Source organism: Rhipicephalus microplus, chromosome X (assembly GCF_043290135.1).
Source record: "Rhipicephalus microplus isolate Deutch F79 chromosome X, USDA_Rmic, whole genome shotgun sequence".
Classification (NCBI taxonomy): domain Eukaryota; kingdom Metazoa; phylum Arthropoda; class Arachnida; order Ixodida; family Ixodidae; genus Rhipicephalus; species Rhipicephalus microplus.
The window spans coordinates 12,074,046-12,095,109 of NC_134710.1; the positions used below are offsets into that span (position 1 = coordinate 12,074,046).

Below are 21,064 nucleotides of genomic sequence, written 5' to 3' on the forward strand. Positions count from 1 at the left end.
AACAGGAGAAAATGTTAAACCAAGCAACAATGACACTTAGTATTTGGTCAAAGAACATGAAAACATAAAATACAAATGAATATTTAAACAGAAACATTGGCAGATGCTGGGCGGGGCCGGCTCCTTTACGAGAACAAGCCATAAAAAAGCTAACTTATACTGAGGCTAGACAGTAAACTGAGTGCCTTCGGGTATGAAAAAAAATAGCGTGGCGCGAAATCACAAAGGTGAACGCTTTCTCATATTATACTGGTGCGTGGTTCGAATGCTGTTTGCCGCTTCAGGTGTGCCCTGTTGCTTGCGCGAAGTGCCACTGGGTGCTGGCGCGAGCTCATCAAATCGTGATACAAAGAGTTTTAAGTCTGTGATAGGGGCACGGCTGAGTTTTCCCAAAAAGACGATTCTTCAGCAAGTACATGCCACGATTGCTCACTAAAAATCGGTTTCATAAGACCCGAGCGGCTTGCCACCCTTTGGTTCCACCGTTTGTCAGACGTAGCAGGCACGGCAATAGCGATAAATGTCTCACTTCATGCCTGGCCAGGTCACCATGTTGCTCAGTTTTGCGGAAAAACCTTCGAGCCGCTCGGGTGACCGGCCATGGGTTTGTCATGAAAGGATCGCAACAGTGCAGCTCTAAGACTTTTGGGCAAAACCACTTTAAGTGGATCTGCAGACTTTTTGTCGGTTGCTATATACTTCAGCAAGAGCCCGTCATGGTCCACCAAAATGAATCTGCTGAGGACTCAGAGACACATGCTGGTTTCAGCCCCTTATCCATGTCCGCTGCAGAGCAAGCAGCGTTACGGGGCTCCGCGCCTACTGTAGAGCAAGCAGCGTAACGGCAGTCCATCTCTCCGAGACCTGAAACGGATCACCTTGCTGAGCCTTCACTAGCTCTCCGTTGCTGAAAGAGATTCCCATTCTCCCAAGGGAGGAGGGGTCTGGTTGTAATGAAGTTCTTTATGTAAAGGGGGTTTATTGAAGGACTCAGCAAGCGGGTGGTAGCTCTAAAGGAAGGCAGGCGAACCCAGATGACGGTGCTTGATCGCCGATCTCGTGCCTTTTTCTTGTGCTGATGATAGCTGACCTGATGGTATCAACGTCTTTCTTATCCACTACAATTACCCCCGGCGAAAAAGCTGAAGCCATCCTGGCGATCTAACACGTGGGGACAAGCGGGTCAAAGTACGGCTTCAGACAGTTTACGTGAACGATATCACGTCCACGCCGACGACGGTCGCTCGGTGGCGTGAGGGGTTGAATGGCGTAGTTCACGGGTGAAGTGCGCTCGACCACGCGGTAGGGACCATGATAATTGGAGAGTAGCTTGGGTGATACACCAGGGGCGCAGGGCGGTACATGAAGCCATACAAGTGCTCCAGGAACGAACGTTGGTGCAGAACGATGGTCATTGTCACGGATCTCCTTCTGGCGCTGTTGGTCAGATGTAGTAAGCCGCTTGGCTAGCTTGCGGCACTCTTCTACGTAACGAGCGGCTTCCGAGACAGGCTTGTATTCGAGGGATCTGGCGAGTATGGCAGTAAAGTGTCGATGGTGTGTGATGGTTCGCGACCGTACAGGAGAAAAAATGGGGAAAACCCGGTAGTGACTTGCGTAGCGGTGTTATACGCGTATGTAACAAATGGGAGAACGAGGTCCCAGTTTGTTTGATCAGAAGCGACATGCGTAGCGAGCATGTCCCCCAGAGTATGATTAAACCGCTCAGTCAAGCCGTTCGTCTATGGGTGGTAGGCTGTACTCTTCCGGTGAACCATATGGCACTGTTGAAGAAGTGCTTGTATTACATCGGAGAGGAAAACATGCCCTCGGTCACTGAGGAGTTCTCGAGGAGGACCATGACGAAGCACAAAACGATTGAGTATGAAAGTTGCGACGTCTTGTGCTGCAGCTGTGGGGAGAGCAGCAGTTTCAGCGTACCGTGTTAGATTATCCACTGCCACGATAGCCCATCGGTTGCCTGCCGTTATTAATGGTAGTGGTCCGTAGAGGTCAATTCCTACTCGGTCGAATGGGCGGTCTGGGCATGGAAGTGGCTGCAATGAACCTGCTGCAGGATGTGGCGGGCTTTTCCGCCGCGGACGAAGGTAAACATTCCGTGCCAGTAATACCTTTTTCATAGGCGCTCGTAGGTCTTGAAAACACCGGCGTGAGCACATTGCGGGTCGGAATGAAACGACGCGCAGATGGTAGAGCGCAGCGTTCGGGGAATGACTAGTAGCCATTTCCTACCATCTGCTGAATAGTTGCGCCGGTGCAAAAGGCCATCCCGAATACTGAAATGCGGAGCCTGGCGGCGCAGGGTTCGAGTGGTTGGAAGTGTCGGTGCCTCGGATAACGCGTCAAGAAGCGAAGCGATCCATGGGTCATTGCGTTGTGCAGAAGAGATGGTGTCCTCGTCAAGCGCTGACAACGTGTTGTCCGGGGAAACAGATGCGATGTCCGGGGATAAGGGAGATCTTGACAGTGCATCAGCATCGGCATGCTTGTGGCCGGAACGATATACCACGCGAATGTCATATTCTTGAACCCGAAGAGCCCAACGGGCAAGACGACCCGATGGGTCCTTAAGCGAAGATAACCAGCATAATGCGTGGTGGTCCGTTACTACATTAAAAGCACGGCCATAAAGGTATGGGCGGAACTTGACAAGCGCTCAAATGATCGCCAAGCATTCCTTCTCAGTGACGCTGTAGTTTGATTCAGCCTTGGTAAGAGTTCTGCTGGCTTAGGCGACGACATACTCGGTGAATCCAGGCTTGCGTTGCACAAGAACCGCACCGAGGCCGACTTTTTGGCATCTGTGTGGACCTCAGTTGCCACCGTAGGATCGTAGTGACGCAATAGTGGTGGTGAAGTGAAGAGACAACGAAGGGTGGAGAAGGCTTGGTCACACTCGGAAGACTATGACGAAATATCAGTGGCACTGCCTAGAAGTTCGGTCAGAGGCACAATGATAGAGGCGAAGTTGCGCACGAATTGGCGAAAGGAGGAGCATAACCCCACGAAACTATGTAACTGCTTCACAGTCGTTGGTTTGGGGAAGTTGGCGACAGCACGTAATTTAGCCGGGTCTGGAAGTATATTGTCCTTTGATACGACGTGACCGAGAATCGTGTAAGTCTCCGAGCAGCGAAGTGGCACTTCTTGAGGTTGACTTGGAGCTGAGCATTCTTCAGGCACGTGAGGACATGTTTCAGGTGCTCGAGATGTGTTGCAAAGTCTGGCGCAAAAACGACAATATTGTCGAGATAGCAGAGAAGTGTTCGTCGCTTAAAACCTTGAAGAACCGAGTCCATCATGCGCTCAAAGGTGGCAGGCGCATTGCAGAGGCCGAAGGGCATGACATTAAACTCATACAGACCGTCCGGTGTCACGAAGGCTGTTTTTGGTCGATCAGCATCTGCAAGGGGGACCTGCCAGTACCCTGAGCGCAAATCTAATGATGAAAAAAACTCGGCACCTTGTAAAGTATCAAGGGCATCGTCAATCCTGGGTAAAGGATACACGTCTCTTCGAGTGATCTTATTTAGGCGCCGGTAATCCACGCAGAAGCGAACGGAACCATCCTTTTTTTTTTTAACGAGCACTACAGGTGACGCCCATGGACTTTGTGAAGGTTGAATGACGCCACGTTGGAGCATATCGTTCACCTGTTCGGTAATAACTTGGCGTTCCGCCGCAGAAACACGATATGGTCGCTGTCGTAGTGGCGCATGGGAGCCGGTATCGATGTAATGTAGAGTGGTAGAAGTGCGGCCAAGTGAAGGTTGAACAACATCGAAAGATTCGTGGTACTGGTACAGCAGTTGTAGGAGTTCAGATCGTTCAGATGGTGACAGTCCGTCTGCGATCGCCGAATCGAACACTTTTGAAGCCTGTAGATGAGAGTGGTTAAGAGCACTGACGGCGGCGAGGTCACTTTGGGATGATTCTTGCGGCACGGTAAAAATTTGTCCGTTATCAATGGGCTGTACGCATCCAAGAGACTCGCCTTTAAACAGTTTGATGGTATGCGGAAAGGGATTGGTAAGGCAGAAAGCACTGGCTCCATTAGAAATTGAGAGGGCTGAATAAGGGAGAAGAAGTGGTTTCCGACTTAGAAAGAGGCTTGATGGCTCAAAAAGTGCTACTTCATCACGCATGCCGTCGGAGACCACAGGGAGCAAAACAGCTGTTGTCGGTGGAATGTCAGTGTCCTCTTTGACAACTAGCTTGTGCACGGCTTGATTAGTGTGGTCGTAGGGCTGGTCAAACAACGGAAGCAGTTCAAGTTCGGAACGGGCACAATCTATAACGGCACGATTACCCGATAGGAAATCCCAGCCAAGTATGATGTCATGAGAGCACGAGGAAAGGACGATAAACTCAACAATGTAGTGGTCCTCCGCAATTCGGAGTCGGGCAGTGCAGGCGGCTATAGGTCGAACAGCTTCTCCATTTGCTGCACGTAAGAACATATCAAGCGGCGTGGTCACCTTTCGGAGCTTGCGGCAAAGTTTGGCATCTATAACAGACACAGCGGCACCGGTATCCACAAGAGCGTATGCATGGGCGCCGTCTACAAAAACTTCGACGATATTTGACGGCAAGGTGCGAGGACTTGAAGATTTCGATAGCGCAGTTCTTGCCCCTTGAACCGCGACGGCTATTTTGCTTCATTTTGAGGGGCAGGTCGTGGACGCATGGGTGACAAGGAGCGTCGATTGGGTGAAGGTGAGCGACGAGACGATGTTGCTGGATAGTCACGGGAAGACGTGTTTGACTGACGATCCGAACTTTCATAACCAAAAAGGTGGTCGGTCCATGTAGTTGCTTCGTGGTCGGACGTCTGTGTAGGCGGGCATGCGACGACGGCAGTATCGGGAGATGTGGCCAGGTCCGCCACACGCAAAACAGATCGGCCGGTTATCGCGCGTTCGCCAGGCATTTGCAGCAAGGGGCGCCGCCCACGCGGCATACGGCTGAGTTGAGGCTGTGGTAGTGAGGGGAGGAGCCCATGCGACGGAAAACTGAGTAGGAGCGGTGATATGCGGCAGTCCATTGAACGGCGAGGGCTGGTGTGGCTGCTGCCTCTTTAATGCGTCAGCATAAGTAAGAGGCGCGGCGACAACTTGCTGCTGAAAGGGCACTGGCATAGCCTCGGCAATCTGGTCCTGAAGTGCATGTCGGAGCATGGGAGCTAACGGTGTCGGTGGTTGCTCTTGCTGCTGCTGCGGGAGCTCTTGGCGCTGACCAAACGGCAGGAGGGAAAGCTGACGTGCGACCTCCTCACATGCAAAGTCTTTCATTTGTGCTAGAAGGCGGGAGTGGTCAGGTACGATGTCCAGTGCAGCGAGTGGTTGGTTAGGCTGAAATGGACGACGGGTGAGAGCTCGTTGCCGTCGCAATTCGTCGTAGTTCTGGCACAGATTCACCACTTCAGACACCGAGCCAGGAGACTTCGCCAAGAGCATTTGAAAGACGTCGTCATCAACACCTTTCATAATGTGCGGGATCTTGGCACTTTCGCTCATTGCGGCATCGACGCGCTTGCAGAGATCGAGTATATCTTCGATATATGCGGTAAACGTTTCGCCAGGTTCTTGTGCCCGTGAGCGCAGGCGTTGTTCGGCGCGCAACTTCCGCACGGCAGGGCGACCGAAAACCGAGGATATTGCCTGCTTGAAAGTGGCCCAGTTCTCGAACTCGGATTCGTGGTTTGTGTACCACAGTTTCGCCACATTAGCCAAGTAAAAGTTGACGGTGCTCAACTTAGCAGCGTCATCCCACCTGTTTGGTCCACTGACTTTTTCGTAGGACGACAGCCAGTCCTCGACGTCCTGGTCTTCGGCGCCCAAAAAGATCGGGGGGTCTCGCTAGTGAACCGGGCCGGGGCAAGTAGGAGCCGCGAGAGGTGCTGTCTGTTGGGCAGTGTCAACTTGCATGGTCGACGGCAGGGTGCGGGATCGGAGTTCCAGGGTGTAGGTGATGCAGTTACCCAGCACGATCCACCAAATGTAAAGGGGGTTTACTGAAGGACTCAGCAAGTAGGTCGTAGCTCTAAAGGAAGGCAGGCGAACCCAGATGACGGTGCTTGATCGCCGATCTCGTGCCTTTTTCTTGTGCTGATGATAGCTGACCTGATGGTATCAACGTCTTTCTTATTCACTACATTTAGAATAAATAGACCGATACGAGCAAGTTGCGTTTGGGATGGCAACGCTTTAAAGGGACTGTCAACTGCCCAGAAGATGAGATGACTGCATGGATGGAAAGATTGTCCTTTATAGTGACTAAAACCAAGCTTGTTTTTCTCGTAAGAAGTGAATTTATATTTTAATTTTTTCATTGAAAATCCAAAAAATAGCCTGTGGCGCTACCTGGAGACAGAAACTTCAATTATTCGAGCTGGCCTGTCACGCGGTTGTAAACGAGTGTAAGCGGTCAACAATATTCTGGTTAGTGTTGAAATATTGTTTGCTTCTTTATAGTAAAAGATATTACTCCATAAATAAAAATGTACTTATAGGCCTGAGTAAGTACGCGCAATAAATTGGCGCTGCCTCCGCATGACATGATGATCCCGCGCTTCTCAGCACTATTGAGCAACTTTTCTACATGATGAAAGCATGCACAAAGTGTCAAGGTCGCTAAGATTTTAGAGTGATGTGGTTTTCTTACCTACACTTTGTCTCAGTAATGACATAAAGTGACGTTTTTGATGACTTGACTTGGCCCGTGTGTCGAGAGAGTAACGACAGGTCAAGCCATCCATGAAACAGGCACATCAACCTTGGGCGCACGCTTACGCAACGCGGTAGAAATACAGGGAAACTGTATAAAGCCACATCGTCTCATTGTAATGGCTTGTTATTTTCAAAAATAGTTGTAAAGCTCAGAATAAACGTGGTTAAGTGTCACGTGGACTGAGGCAAACGATTGAATGCTCAGATGAGACTTTTTATTCGGCCGAACATGTGGCCATGAAACTGAAGGTCAGATTACAGCAACGCAGGGACACTGATAGCATTTGCCATGGGCGCAAGGCGCCGTTCACGAGTTCGAGTGAGCTCCAAAGAAAGGGAGCCGACGGACGCAAAGAAAACGTCTGCTCACCCTTCGATGTCCAAAAGGTCTCTCCGACTGACTCCAGACGTGCGTGTGCGCGATACGTCCCGAGAGACTCGAGTGCAGCTCCACATTCTACATCCAGGTGAGAGGGGTCTACGTCATTCCTGCTTCCCCAGCGCCGACGGACCGCGAAGAAGGGGAGTCATGTTAAGTCACGAGAACGGTGTCAAAGCCCGCACTACAATGGCAGACTAGCCGTGATTCCCACAATTTGCACTCACACTTCAATGTACGAATTCACTTCGCATCCAAACTTTTGTTATTTAGATAGTTCTGGTGTTGAACCCTTTTGTTGTCTTTGGCATACTGGTATGTTCTCTCGTTTCTTTCCCACAGTGTCACTGACACTTTAGTATGATCTTTGTTTTTCATTCAAGGATTCATGCCAGAGTGCAAAACTAGTGTATCTTGTGTGCTTTGACAGGTTATGCTATCAGTCGAACCTTCCTAGAAGCACATGTTTTCACTCCTTGCCGTGTTGGTGTATGTATTGAAGGGTATGGAGCGACAGTGTTTACCCCTCTTTGCTGAGGAATAAGGCTGCTCTACACATGCTGCTCTCACGGGTGAAGCGATCATGCAGCACAAGAGTGGTTTGGGGTATAAGGGTTGATCTGTCATATGCTGCAGATTTGCACGTTTTGCTCCCCCCCCCCTTTATTTTTATTTTTTCGTTGGTGTGTCTACTGGTAGAGTTGTTGGCAGAGTATATACAGTTAAACCTGGGTATAATGAAATTGACAAATTCCTGAAAAAAATTTTAATATAAACATGTTTTTGCTTCATGCAGTTTCAGTGCGAAAATTTGGATGAGGAAAGCACAAATAAACAAAAGTGGAACTGAAGATAGAGCTCGCATAAAATATTTAATGGCATAAACAGCTGTATTATTGTGAGAGCAATTATGTGGACACTCTCAACAAATTTTCGTAGCCATGTTCTATTAAAGTCGAAATTTATAACATCCTCACGCATAAAAAAATTCTGCTCTCTGGTTAAAGTGCGTAAGCGGGAGCAACGAGCCCTGCCGATGGGCGCTGCTGAATCACCTAGATATGAGAATATCTAGATATAAGAAAGTAGGAAGAGGAAGAAAACTTTATTTGAACAGAGGAGTTTGGAACATGCAGGCTCCTGGGTCCCCCATGATCCCGCTGCGCTCAAGCATTTATTTGATGGTGCTCCATAACGCTGGTAGCACTGTTAGCAGCCATTAAATATCTGCTTCTTTGGCAGCGTGCCGAACAGTAACGGAAGAAACAAATTCTCCTTAAAGGTCGACTCCAGCGATTTTTCGAGATTAATGGATCTCAATGAAATTCACTGGGTACGCTCCCTTGCACATTTCCGTCATGTATGCCGAATTACAGGCTTGAGAGATGTGCTGATTGCTTGCAAATTAATTTTAAAGATTGCCTCGAAAAGCTCGCCTCGTTTTCCGGAGTTATTAGCTGCTCTGTCTGTGTGACATGTTTGACATGCCAACAGAAGTGACGCATAGTTACTTTGGCCGCTACAGTCTTTATTGTGCTGGCCAAAAGGCGGCGGCGGCGGTGTTTCTTACGGGTATAGCACGAAAAAACTTTCTTCCTTCCTCTGTGGTGTTAGGCCGGCGCTTTGCCGGTCTGGCTTTTATAGTTTTTATACTCCGCGTCGGCGAGACCAGTATACGGCCTCCAGCTCTCATCAAATCATACATCATATGCAGACAGGGCACCCGGTTAGGTTTCGGTTTTGGTATTGCATCTTTTTTGCTTATTAAAAAATATTTTCAAATTTCCTAAGCATTTCAGCTAGTGGGCTCGTGACAAGAGTGTTTCAGGAACATAGAAACACCATTGCCATGACATGGTCGAAAAACCACTGGAGTTGGCCTTTAAGGGCAGCCAGCGAACAGTTCACACGTCATTGTTAGCTAAATAGCAGTAAGAGTGGGACACACACACAAATGAGATTCATCAAGTGAAGCACGTACTTGGAGAATGGAAGACTTGTCGTCACCAAGAATGGTTCATAAAGTAATTTTATTCCAGCTCAGTGTTCGGCACACACACCTGACTCACTACTTTTTGCTTACAAATGAACAACAACCAACAGGTGAAAAGTGTCAAGTACTTAACAGTTGTACACGTACTGATCACATGTCCCAACACTGCAACCCACAGACGAAAATTTTTTGGCCAGACATACAAACACACGCCTGTTTACTCTACTCTGTCAGAGATGTACCTTCAAGTTCTGTGCTGAACTTTTTAAAAGAATGTGACTTTTTAAGTAAGCTTTAAATAACATTAGTTCAGCTTTAATTACCTATCACCTTGTGCCTGGCACAGCATATCCTCGCCTGCTTTTGCGCCATAAAAGCTGAACTAACTAAATAACCACCTATGAGCACCCATCGAGCACTTCACCAACGTAGCCAAACGAAACGCTTTCATGTTCCTATCTTGTAAGGATATGCTGAGGGATCTTCTGCAACTTTTCTTTTGCAATTCACTTCGAAGAATTCGGAAAGTATTCTTGCAATATTCAGAAAATATTGTAATTGATTGGCACCCAAAAATTTTGCTATTTGCATAGTCTGAAGTCTTAAATAATGTGGTATTCGGTAGCGTTCAGGTCACAACCTCATTTTGATGCATGGTCGCTAGTGTTAGAAAAAAAAGACAATTCCCCATAATTTCTGTTAAAAAACAGTATTGTATTAGCACTTTAGTTGCCTTAGCTCTCTTTTGGACTAAAGGTCTTGGTGAAAAAACATGTTTACTATCCTTTTGTGGGGTAAAATTCAGAAGATTGGTATAAGCTGACACTATCTTCTAGGAAACCTACTTTTAAGCATGGAATGCTTTGTGTTCTAAGGCTTGAAGAAGGGGAAGAAGGTGCTGCTGAAGGGACAGAAGCCCAGAATGGTGCCACTGAGACCAAGACAGAGGAGCCCTTATTGACAGCTCTGCGGGCACAGGGTAAGGAGTCTGCCATGGAAGCAGAACTGCGGGCAGCCAAGGAACGAGCGGCCATTCCATTGGATTTGCGCATGCAGCGCTTCCGAGACATGCTGGTTGAAAAAGAGGTAGGTTCTATTTTGTTCTAGTTACACTGTCAGTACAAGGATTTGCGATTGAGCAGGGCTGTAAGTGCTGTGCCAATTCCACTATGTTGCACCCATCTGACCTGCTGTGCCAAGCTGTGCAGAGATGGCACTAAGCATGTACAGCAACAAATTTAGCAGAGTCTTATCGTTGACGGAGCAACACACATTGAATACACAAAGGACGCAATTGCGTCTATATACCACGTCATTCACGTCGTATTTCGGAATACACAAAGGACGCAATTGCGTCCATATACCACGTCATTCACGTCGTATTTCGGTTGAGGTATAGTGCTTGCACGACGTGTAAACTAAACACCAAGCATGAATCTTGCGCCATTTGAACCAAATGCGTTAATCTTGTTAATGTGACGTTTCTGAGCAGACCTCATTATGCAACTCTATTTTTTAACTGTGAAACTGTTAGTCAAACTCTAAAGATGACAGTGGTGTTGCAAAAAACTCGCCACGTCATTGCCAAGCAACCGCTGATGACAGCATGCGCTCTGCGATGAAGGGGGCAAGGGTGAAGCTACGAATGCAATAGCAACAAATTGAACATTATTCGACGTAAAGCTGGCAGCTAACTCTTCTGGATCCAATATTGTGTAAATCTACGAAATACTGGTGCAAGAGAATATGGCCGCTCCAGGGAGAAATGCTGTTTTCGCACGGTTTCACCATGTTCGCAGCGCAGCACTTAGAAGGTTATACGAGCCATGCTCTGTTGCTTCCCAAGACAACGTTGATTCTAGTGATAGCCAACGTTACTAGAATAAACTCAGTTTGAAAGCTCCGCTGGAGAAGTGGGTCGCGTGGCGGTCATGAAAACTAATGGCGCTGCAGTACGATTTTGCTGCAGCGATGCGGGGCGTGCGTGTTGTGATCGGCGGTGGCGACCTGCAAGCGGCTACCACGAATGGTGTGTTGTATTCCCACATCACTTCTCGGGCTGTTATTGGCACTGCATAGTTTCTTGTACGAAAACGTGTTTGTCATGTACGAGGCGTAGCGAGCAGGAGCAGATTTATCTACATTGAGGTACACAGACTAACTTTCGCCAGGCTCCAACAGCGACAACCGCAATGACGCCGCTTCATGCAACTTGTTTATTCATTTGTTTATTAATGAATTTATTTTTTGTGTAAACATGGTTACACAATGGCGTGGGCCAACATAAAAGCTGCTATAAGCAGCTTGAGAAGCTTTTATGTAGCATCCAATTTCTTTCACCCAGCAGTGACGGGCATGCAGACGAACGATCGTAAACAAATTTGCTGTCTAGCCTTGTACGTTACACGAGAGAATTCATATTGTAGCGAAAATAAAAATTCTTCTTCTTCTAGCACTTGGCCGATATGGCAGAGGTGACGCTGTTGAGTATTATCATGGTCCTTCAATACTTTTTTCTGGTCATGAAACTCCCGCGAAAGTTTCATATAGGGACACAAGTGGCCACCAGAGGCGCCACCGTAAACAGGAGGGCATCGATCGGCCGCGCTTGGCAGGGCTGTAGCGCGTTCGCGGAAGCGTTTCCCATCAAATACACTTCTTCAGATATTTTCCTTCTCCGTGTTATCGCTAACAAATCATAGCAGCTATTAGTATTGTCAAAGTGGTCCATGATGCGCGTTGTCAAATTGCCTAAGTCTTTGACTGCTGGCAATGTTTTAACTGAGTTCGTCTGTCAAGTGACGCGCATTCGTAGCGTTCCTAAATTTCTCGATTCCTGCATAGCCGCTTTTGGGGCTTAAACCGAACACTGTGACTGGTTCTAGATGACTGAAAGGTTAACATATTTTGCGCTAGAGATTGCGGAGCAGCCGTGCTCTGGCTGCACGTAACGTTCATTTTCGGAATAACTATCACTTTATTCCATATGGCATCACGAAGCAGCCAATAGAAGTTCGCGTGCCAATAAACAAATCTGTGTATCAGGGTGACTTGACATTAATAGCCTTGAAGTACCTCTTGAGGGATATCGTTAGTGAAACATAGCTGAAAAATTAAAAGCTCAGAATGAGACACCACAAGACAGAGAGGGATGCTCAAGTTGTGCTCTTTTCTTTTTTTTCTTTGATGTCATAATTAGCGCCCCTGATTTTAAAGATTAAAAAATGAGATGAAACTGTTGTGAGCTGCTAGATATAGGCACTACGTGCTATTTCGAAGCGAGAGCTTTTGTTTTTACGCATGCAGATTTGATAACGCAGCCGAGTTTTGATATACGCGGCTTTTTTTTTATCCATTCCCATGTACTCTCCCAATGACCACGACTTCTAAGTCCGCGTTCTAATTAGCCACCCTGTTCCTTCTACGCGCACATAGAAATCAACCAGGATCTTCCTTCAACCCAGTTATTCAGTTTAAACGAATCAGTTGTACATGAAACTGCATTGCTCTTTTTGAATATTTCTAGAGATTTTCTTTATGCACTTAGATATCTCTTTCAATCCAACTTGAGCTTTTTATGTGCGAGATATTTCTGCCTAACGAAAGCAAATCTGTGTGCCACTTACCTAGCAGGGGGTAACATTTTGAATTTGGCAACTACGCTACGCGGCAATCGTCGAGAATTCGAAACTGCCATGAGCACAGGCACATAGTTTATTCAAATCTGCGTTTCAAAACTGTGGATGAAAGTTGGGAGACGGAGTGGATGACACAACAAAAATCATTGAAAAAATTTATGTCCCTGGTTTCCTCCCTCCTTTGGCCGGGCAGGATAAACGACGTCCGCCAGCACGAAACAGTTTGTTCTGCTCACGCGTAAAAAAATGCAGACGGCACTTAATAAAAAAGTGCACAACTTCTGCCGTAGTGCTCACGAAATGTGAGCCACAGCCAACACTGGCCGAAGAAGTGCGGTCGTCCAGCAGGATGTTCTCAACAATGTTCATGTAAACACTGGCACAGGCTATTTTGTCCACCGTGCACATTTCCACATGTTCTTCCACAATTTGCAAGAGCCGCAGTAATTTCTCCGATGGCACTTGCAAAAATCCTCTTGTCTTGATTTGAGTCAATGCAGTTGGCTCTCGGGAGTTGCTTCTGAGTGTTTGGAGGCAGTCCTTGCAGCTTATTTTAGCAAACTTTTTTGCTACATACCCACCAAGGTAATCCAAAATACAGTCCCTCGTTGACTCGGGATGAATCATGTCTTGCATGCATTCAGCAGGCTCCAGCAGTATATCGTCAAAAAGAACTGCCAAGGTATCAATCTGAAACATATTTTGCGTTATCACAATGGCCAGAGTGAGAAATTTGTAAAGTAAAATATAAAAATGCAGAATAAAACTTCTAGGCGCTTAAGCAAAAAAAAAAAAAAAAAAAAAAAAATTTTTTTTTTTTTTTTTTTTTTTTTTGCTTAAGCAAGTGATCTTATCTTCTTTCTAATATATATATGTGTGTCGTAGTAGTAATAAATCAGTTGAAAGTCTGCGCTCGTCCTCGTCTCTTATGTTAGTTGTCTGAAGTTTTACGCGCCTAGAAGTTTTATATGGATTACCAACTAGCCCAATCCCACACTTTACTTAAGCAGAATAAAAGTCTGTTCTATATCATACGACCAGACGTGCATGTCATTAGCATCAAAAAGCTAGACGACATTCAGCACGTTTACGATGCACAAACACCCTACAAGCAGCATTGGTGGGTGCTATTCAAATGTTTACCTGATTAACAGTAGGCTCTTTATGTTGAAAGAGATCCTGCATTTTCAAGAGGAGACGCGGACCATCCCCTTCAACCGAGGCTCTCTGTGGAGGACGGATCAAGTTGTTCACCGAGAGCAACCGGTAAATGAACAAAAATTGCTGAACAGTTGGCTGTCCCCCTGCTCCAGCGACATGTCTTGCGATGCCAAAAAATCTCTGAAAAATATAAAAGTGTGAAGAAAACGTCTTCAACGAGCAAAAACGTTTAAATGTACCTCGAGGTGGTCTTGTCCAAAGTTGCCAACTAAAACATAGCGAAAGCCACAATTCAGCAGCTTTTCAACAAGCGTCACTGTGCTGTGCAAAGTCATTCTCAAAGCATTGCATGTTGGCTTGCTGAGAAAGAAGAGTTGCTTTTGCTTTGGTAAACTCTGGTTGTAAGTGTGCCACCTGTCAAGCCATTCGATGTTCTCCTTCAGCGTCTGAAAAACAATCTGATTTAAGTGGAACTTCAAAGGATGTGACAGTAGGTTTGAAATATTAGGGCTTACAGAAATGTGTTCCGCTTCATTGTACTGCACATCTTGTGGCCTTTTAGAATTGAAGCAGTCGAATAGACTATTCATTCGCCTCGCAAAATCCGAAGTTGCTTTGGAGCCACGAAGTTTCACACATTCTTCTCTACTGCGATAGAAGTCCATTGCTGAAGCAGTGCTTTCACTGAAGAGCTGAAATGTTTTAGAGAAGTTATATGGCAGAGTGTTGTATTCTGATGAAGCAACACCACTTTTTGTTACACATACTGATTAATGACTCATGCTAGAGCAGCTGTTATGTCTTACCTGGACAGCAAGTCTCACACTCAGTTTTTGGAAAGCGTTGGGGCTGATGTGAGCTTTCGTAAGCTTTGGCACAGCCCGAAGTCCAGCTTGCTGCTCCTCGTAGTCCAGCAGAGCTTCAAAGTGGGAATGCTGTACTTCTTTGTCACCAGGCAACTGTTACATTTATAAAAAGGCTGTGAGACAAAGTTAGCCAGAGCACTGTGATGACTTATCTTAAACTGTTTTACGCACCAGGAACTTTCCGGCCTTCAAAAGGTTATTCCTGATGCACTTGAAGATGTGCGGCGGGTCAATTATAGCCTGAATGACTTTGGAGGAGTCACATGGATGCTCAAACGATGTTGATACTCTTGTGACATCACCACTGACACCTAAAAGAAAGGCATTTCTATTATTAAAATCACTTACTAAATACCTTGAAAATAAATAATGACTGCAAATATTTACCCAAGGAGTTCAGTGCTGATCGGTTCGAAGTTGAGTTATCGCAAGTGACTGCCTCCACAATGACGCCGGCATTCGATAGGAGTACAATGCACTGCAGGATCAGTTTGGCAACAGTGGATCCTGGTGCAGCCCCGGACGTGCAAAACGCTCCGACAGTCTGCGACCAGCCACCAAGGAATGGTCGGAAAAGGAACACCAACACGTGGTCCCCATCTTTCACTTGGTCAGTCGGCTTCGTGTGCTCTGCTAAGTCCACCTTTCCAAGCAGTGCCATATCCGATTCCCTGACGTGAAGGCTCTTTCTCACGCTCATCTCATCAAACATGAGGACACCTAAAGAAAAAAAAATATTTCAGCTCTTTACCTAGAGTCCAGAAAAATCAAATGCAAAAGAAAAAAAAAGATAAAAACCTCGCCGTTCTCTCTTTGGAATCTTTTCCACTTTGTCTTTGAGGATGTCAAATAAATTTTCATCAAATCCGAAGCCGGCCTTCAGATTTTTCAGATAGGAGTAGAGTGTGCGAGGGTGTGGTAGAGGCAGAAAATTATTCTCGTGAAGAAATGTATAAACTGCTGTGGATTTGATTTTCAGCAGTAAACAATCGTAAAGCCATTCCTTTTTATACCTGCAATAAATAAAATGCAATTTTTGTGGTCACGATTCTGCTACAGCTCAAGCAAACAGCACCATCAAAGTAAAACAAAATATTGCGTTTTGTCCCACGGCTTCACTTAGTAGTTTCTGTCAATATCCAGAAAGCAAACGAATGCGCACCGAACATCGCACTTCACATAAAATTGCACACACACACAAACTTTACAAACCGGATCTTACCGTGCTGCTTTCGCAGACTTCATATTTGCTTTCATGATGCACTGGTCTATAATGAGCTTCTCGCGGTCTGAAAGCTTGTGAATATCTGCATACACTCCATTCTTTCTATTCGCGTGCGCCTCCGCTTTTGTGAGTTTCCGCTGACATGACTGAAGCTGTTGCTTCACGCTGCGAAGTTGGGCCTTCACTCTCTGTAGCTCCGACGCTGAACAAACGGTGACCTCTGTTTGACACTCTGCATCAGCGTAGCCATTGCGATTCTCAGTTCTCACAACATCTGCAAAGAGTGAGAAAGGGCAATATTTATAAGGGAAGGAACCAATTTGGTTAGCGTAGTGAGCGAATTTTGTTAGCGTGGTGAGCGGGTAGGATACTTGCAAACTTTGTGCCAGACTTACCTTCGATTTCTTTGTCGGCTGCACTGGAGACGTCTGCATTCGCGACTGTCGCATCACAATCCGGAGAAAGCTCTCGCGGCCTTTTTAGAGGTGGGCCCTTCGTTGCACGCGAACGCTGCTTTGGTTTCGAGAGGTAGGAAGGCAAACCTTCAAAAATCCTTGGTACGGCGTCTTCCACCAGTCTCGGTCGTTCTCGGGGCAGCGAAACGATGTCTCCGTTCACAGTGCACACGTCCGCACGTACAATGTCACTGGCGTCGAAATGTTTTTCACACACGCGAGCGTACTTTGATTCGAACGAAAATCCGGCAGTCTCCTGTCGCGGGATCGCACGTTTCCACCTGACGCGTTGTTCTGCGTTGGCTGGTAAACAGAACAGGGAAACTTTTTCGACGGTGCCCTTGTATCCAGAATGACAGCCCGGCACGCAGCAGGTGTTGGGCATCGCTGTCAACACGATGCGACCGCGAAAAGCTAAAAAGGGGGGCGATCAGCACGACCACCACAACTCCGCGCCAACAGTCCGCTAATGGCGGCCAACAGAGCAGCCGGCCGGGCCGGCTTCCTCGTCCCCCGTCTAGCTACGCCAGCGCCGCGGCGCGGAAAGTGCGGGCGGTATATGAAGCTCTCCCATTGAGTGACGCGGGAGTTTCATGACCAGAAAAATATTGAAGGACCATGGTATTATGTATATTGTGCGACAACAATTACACAACACTATCACAACAATTACGAAACTTGGGGGACGCTTGAGCTTCACCTTCAAGAGTAGACTGCAATAGCGTAACCGGGCCCTGCGCCAACCACCTTCTCAATTACTAGCCGAGCTTCTGTCTCGGTGTATGCCTCAACCGTGCTGTGAGGGAATGAAGGAGTACGGCCACTAGCGTGGGTCCGGTCTTAGCGAGCCGCAGGGCACGCGTTAACCGTCGCCATGGCGAGAACACGATACTGCTTAAAGTCGCAACACTTTATTGTCTGTGGCAACACTAAAACGCAGTACAGCCCGTTGCAAAGGCGCGGCGGGAAAGCAAATGGGCTTACCCACGCCACGGGCGCAAAGTACACAGGGTGCCACGAGCACGTCTCCATGGTAAAAGTGATTCACAGAGACACCGGGACCAAGGCCCGGTTGCTCGAGCGAGGGCAAAGGCGCTCCCGTTGGCTTCGGAGCGATACGGGTCGGCTTTGCCTGGCCACTGTTGCGAACGGCGGACCGATCCCGCCGAAGCCACCACTGTTGAGAAAGACGGCGACGCCAACACGGCTCCGGAGGCGCCACTGCTTTCAACTCCGCCGGGAAGGTCACCAGCCGTTTGGTAGCGTATGTTTATCAGCTCGCGACTGCTTCTGCGCAGAGCTGATAAGACGAGCGGACGAGACGACGGTGAGTTAAACAAGGTTTATGTACAGCATATTTACAGAGGCGTTACAATTTCGGCACTGGGGCCGACAGAGACTCGAAGAGCCGAACTCTCCTCTCTAACACATAGGTCAGCCTTTCGCCTAAGACCGCTGACTCACACTCATGTCGGCACTCCGACACGGGGACTCCTCTCTCGTAGGACCTCCGATCGCGACGCGCCGCAGGGCTTCTTTTATTTACACCGGGTCCAACCAAAATGTCCAATCAGAAGCGCCGCTGGTCGTCCGAGCAGATTCCGCCAATGGGGCCGCCGCGCCATGCGTCAGACCACCTGACACGAGGACGCCGGCTCGCTGTCACGTGCGCAACTGACTCACTGCACGTGGGCCAGAGGAGCGCCGCGCGTGTTCACGCCGTCGAGGTGATCGCGCCAGGCAGACTGCGGGCTGGCCTTGACCCAGATTGCCTTTTTCAGAGGCACGGTCGTTTGACGAGGACTCGCTGGCATAACAGCACCCCCGCCGCCAGACAATGCACCGGAAAGACGAGCTGCTTCCACGGGGCTCGGATGTCAGGTGCGCTCGTTCGCCAGGTCCCTCCAGGTTCGCCTCCAGGGCCATGGGGAGACTACAGCTCCAGACTGTTCCGGGAACACATCCCATTTTGACGACGGATCCCAGCCCCACTGGCTTGTCGCCACAACTTGCTGACCAGCTTCACTCGTCTCTTCTGACCATCTTCGGTTTCAGCACTTGTCGATGGTTCTGCAACTTGCCAAGAACGGATCGACAACAGACAACACACGACACACGCAAGTGCCTTCGGTCACCCGACAGAACACCAGACAAAGTATAGTACAACATATACCTATCTACGTGTCTATCGGAATTTTGTTCCCTCTACATCAAGAGGCACATGTGGGACACAAGACTCTTAAAATGACAACTCAATTTTTTTTTTCCACGTACAACAACGTAACGAATTAGAATACCACATAAAGTTGGCCCCTTGAGATCACTCTGAACGAGAGCGCTCAGCCCAGGTCGTGATGAGGTCAAAATTTTGCCCCGAATCGCCAGCCAGAAACCGAAGGGTTGAGAAGTTACTAGCTGGAACGCACTGCTCAATGCACCTGCATTAGCGTTTACCTTTTCCCTTTTTTTTTTCTTTAGCGAACGTCAAAGTTGCGCTGTGGAGCAACATGCCCCACTTCAGTAACTGGCCACTTTTAGGCGACGATACCTATGCGGCACCAAGAGCGGCTCACACTTGCGACGTTCCACAGGAGAACAACGATCCGGCTTGCTAGGGATTGGTTCCTCACAAGTTAGCTCTATTTCGTGTTCGATCACCGTCGTGTCTCCGGGACGGTCCGAGGACACATATCCAAACTCGGAAACAATCCTTTTCAGGTCCTCCTCCTGGACTTCACTTAACCTAGGCTTTAGGTTCAACTCCTCCCAGATTACTTTCGATCCCCCTTCGAATATATCAGTAGAACTCCAAATTTCTGCTCCCTCTTCCTCTGAAGCATTCAACAGCTGATTGACGACTGCTTTCAAGTTGTAAATTTTGTTCTGCCGCCTTCCTACTTGCACCTCATAATTTGTATCGCAAGGCTTCGATAATACTTCGGCGGGCCCTTCCCAATCAACCTCAAGCTTGTTCCTTTTGAACGGCTGCAGCAGCATTACCTGACTCCCTACTTCAAAAGCACGCTTCTTCACCGATTCCCCGTAGTGCTCCTTCGACAGCACTTTTGCCGCGTTTTTCTGGCTTTCCACTAGCGCTTCAATTTGGCTTTCCGCTAGCGCATCAATCGAGAGATCCTCACTCTGCTCTCGAATGAGCGTTTCTCGATCAACTCTCGGCAGCTCGCTCCAACTTTCCGCTACAGGCGAGAGCATTGCAGCCCTCTCTCTCTGATCCAATGGCGCCATGTCGTCTCCCCTTTCTCCGGAAACCGCGCCGGTCGTGTCGGCGACGGGCCGCTCGCGTGACTGCTCACATGACTCATGCGGAAACTTTCCTTTCTGGGGTTCCGTCGACCCGCCGACAAGGTCACTTGAGAGTTCACCGCATGGAACCAGGTCCAGCTTCCGCGAAAGCTTTCGCGCTTGCGATCGCGTGAGGGCCATGCACGCTAAGTTGGGGAAGAACGATTTGCCCTGCTCTTTGAGAAGCTGCTCCGAGTTGTTGGAGAAAAGATAAGAAAAACGACCATTCAGCGCGGCAGACACAGCCGCTTCGGTGCAAAGCTTACCGAACGGGCCTTCAATGACAACGGTGGCGATTGGTAAGCGAACACTCTGCTCCTCGGCGACTTGCCTGATCCACACGCATTCTCCTGTGAAGTCATCCGGAGACACCAATGAAGGATGGACAACGTCCATGGTTGCCGCTGAGTCTCTAAGTGCTCGGCACGTTTTCTCATTGACCCTAATTTCTTGGAGATACGGCTCCAACAACCGCATGTTTTTTCTGATTCTCGGATCGTTGCGAAGGCAAACTTTTCCTGACAGTTTCTCGCGATGTGCCCTTCCTTTTTACAGTTGTAGCAGATTAGCGGCTTCCGTTTGTTCTCCGGTTCTAATGCCTGTGTGGTAGAAACCTCACTCGATTTCTCCGCTTCTGTTTGCCCTTCCCCTACACTGTCCTTCGTAAGAGACGGGTCCTTCTTGAAATTACGGTGCGGAGCGGGTTTCCGTTGATCAGGTTTCCTTGAAAAGCCCTCTTTCCTTTCATCCTTTTCAACGCGCACTGCCCTGCTATGCAACTTTCGGCGAGTATAATACTCCTCAGCTAACTCAGCTGCCTTATTTAACTGTACTTCCCCAAGTCTGTCCTGCAGCCAAAGCCTGACATTATCCTCGATGCAGCGGTAGAATTGCTCCAATGCAACGCATTCCACCACTTTATCGCGGTCGTCATAAACACCTTCGCCCTTGAGCCATTCAATTAAATCGGCTTTAAGACGAAACGCGAAGTCAACGTGTGACTCATTCCCCTTTTCAGCATACCGGAACCTTTGCCTGAAAGCCTCGGGTGACAACTTATAACGTCTCAAGAGCACTTCCTTAACCTCGTCATAGCTCTCAAACGCTTCCCTAGACAAGCAAGTTAATGCGTCGGACACTTCGTCGGGAAGAAGAGCTAACAGGTACTGCGCCCAAAGAGACCGCTCCAAAGCGTTTCGCTCACAGACGTGTTCAAACTTGACGAGATACTTAGCCATGTCCTCGCCTACTACGAACGGTGGCAGTTGGTCCCGAATTCTAAAACCGCTAACCTG

General features: G+C 48.1%; 1 protein-coding gene across 3 annotated transcripts in view; it reads left to right on the forward strand.

Annotated features, from left to right (window-relative positions):
* LOC119175661 (transcription elongation regulator 1) overlaps nt 1-21,064 on the forward strand; it is a 253,503-nt gene that overhangs the window by 170,373 nt on the left and 62,066 nt on the right. For all 3 annotated transcript variants that reach the window (XM_075881832.1, XM_075881834.1, XM_075881833.1), the window contains exon 11: nt 9,997-10,207. In XM_075881832.1, coding sequence (XP_075737947.1) covers nt 9,997-10,207 — 211 coding nt within the window. The remainder of the gene's footprint in view (nt 1-9,996; nt 10,208-21,064) is intronic.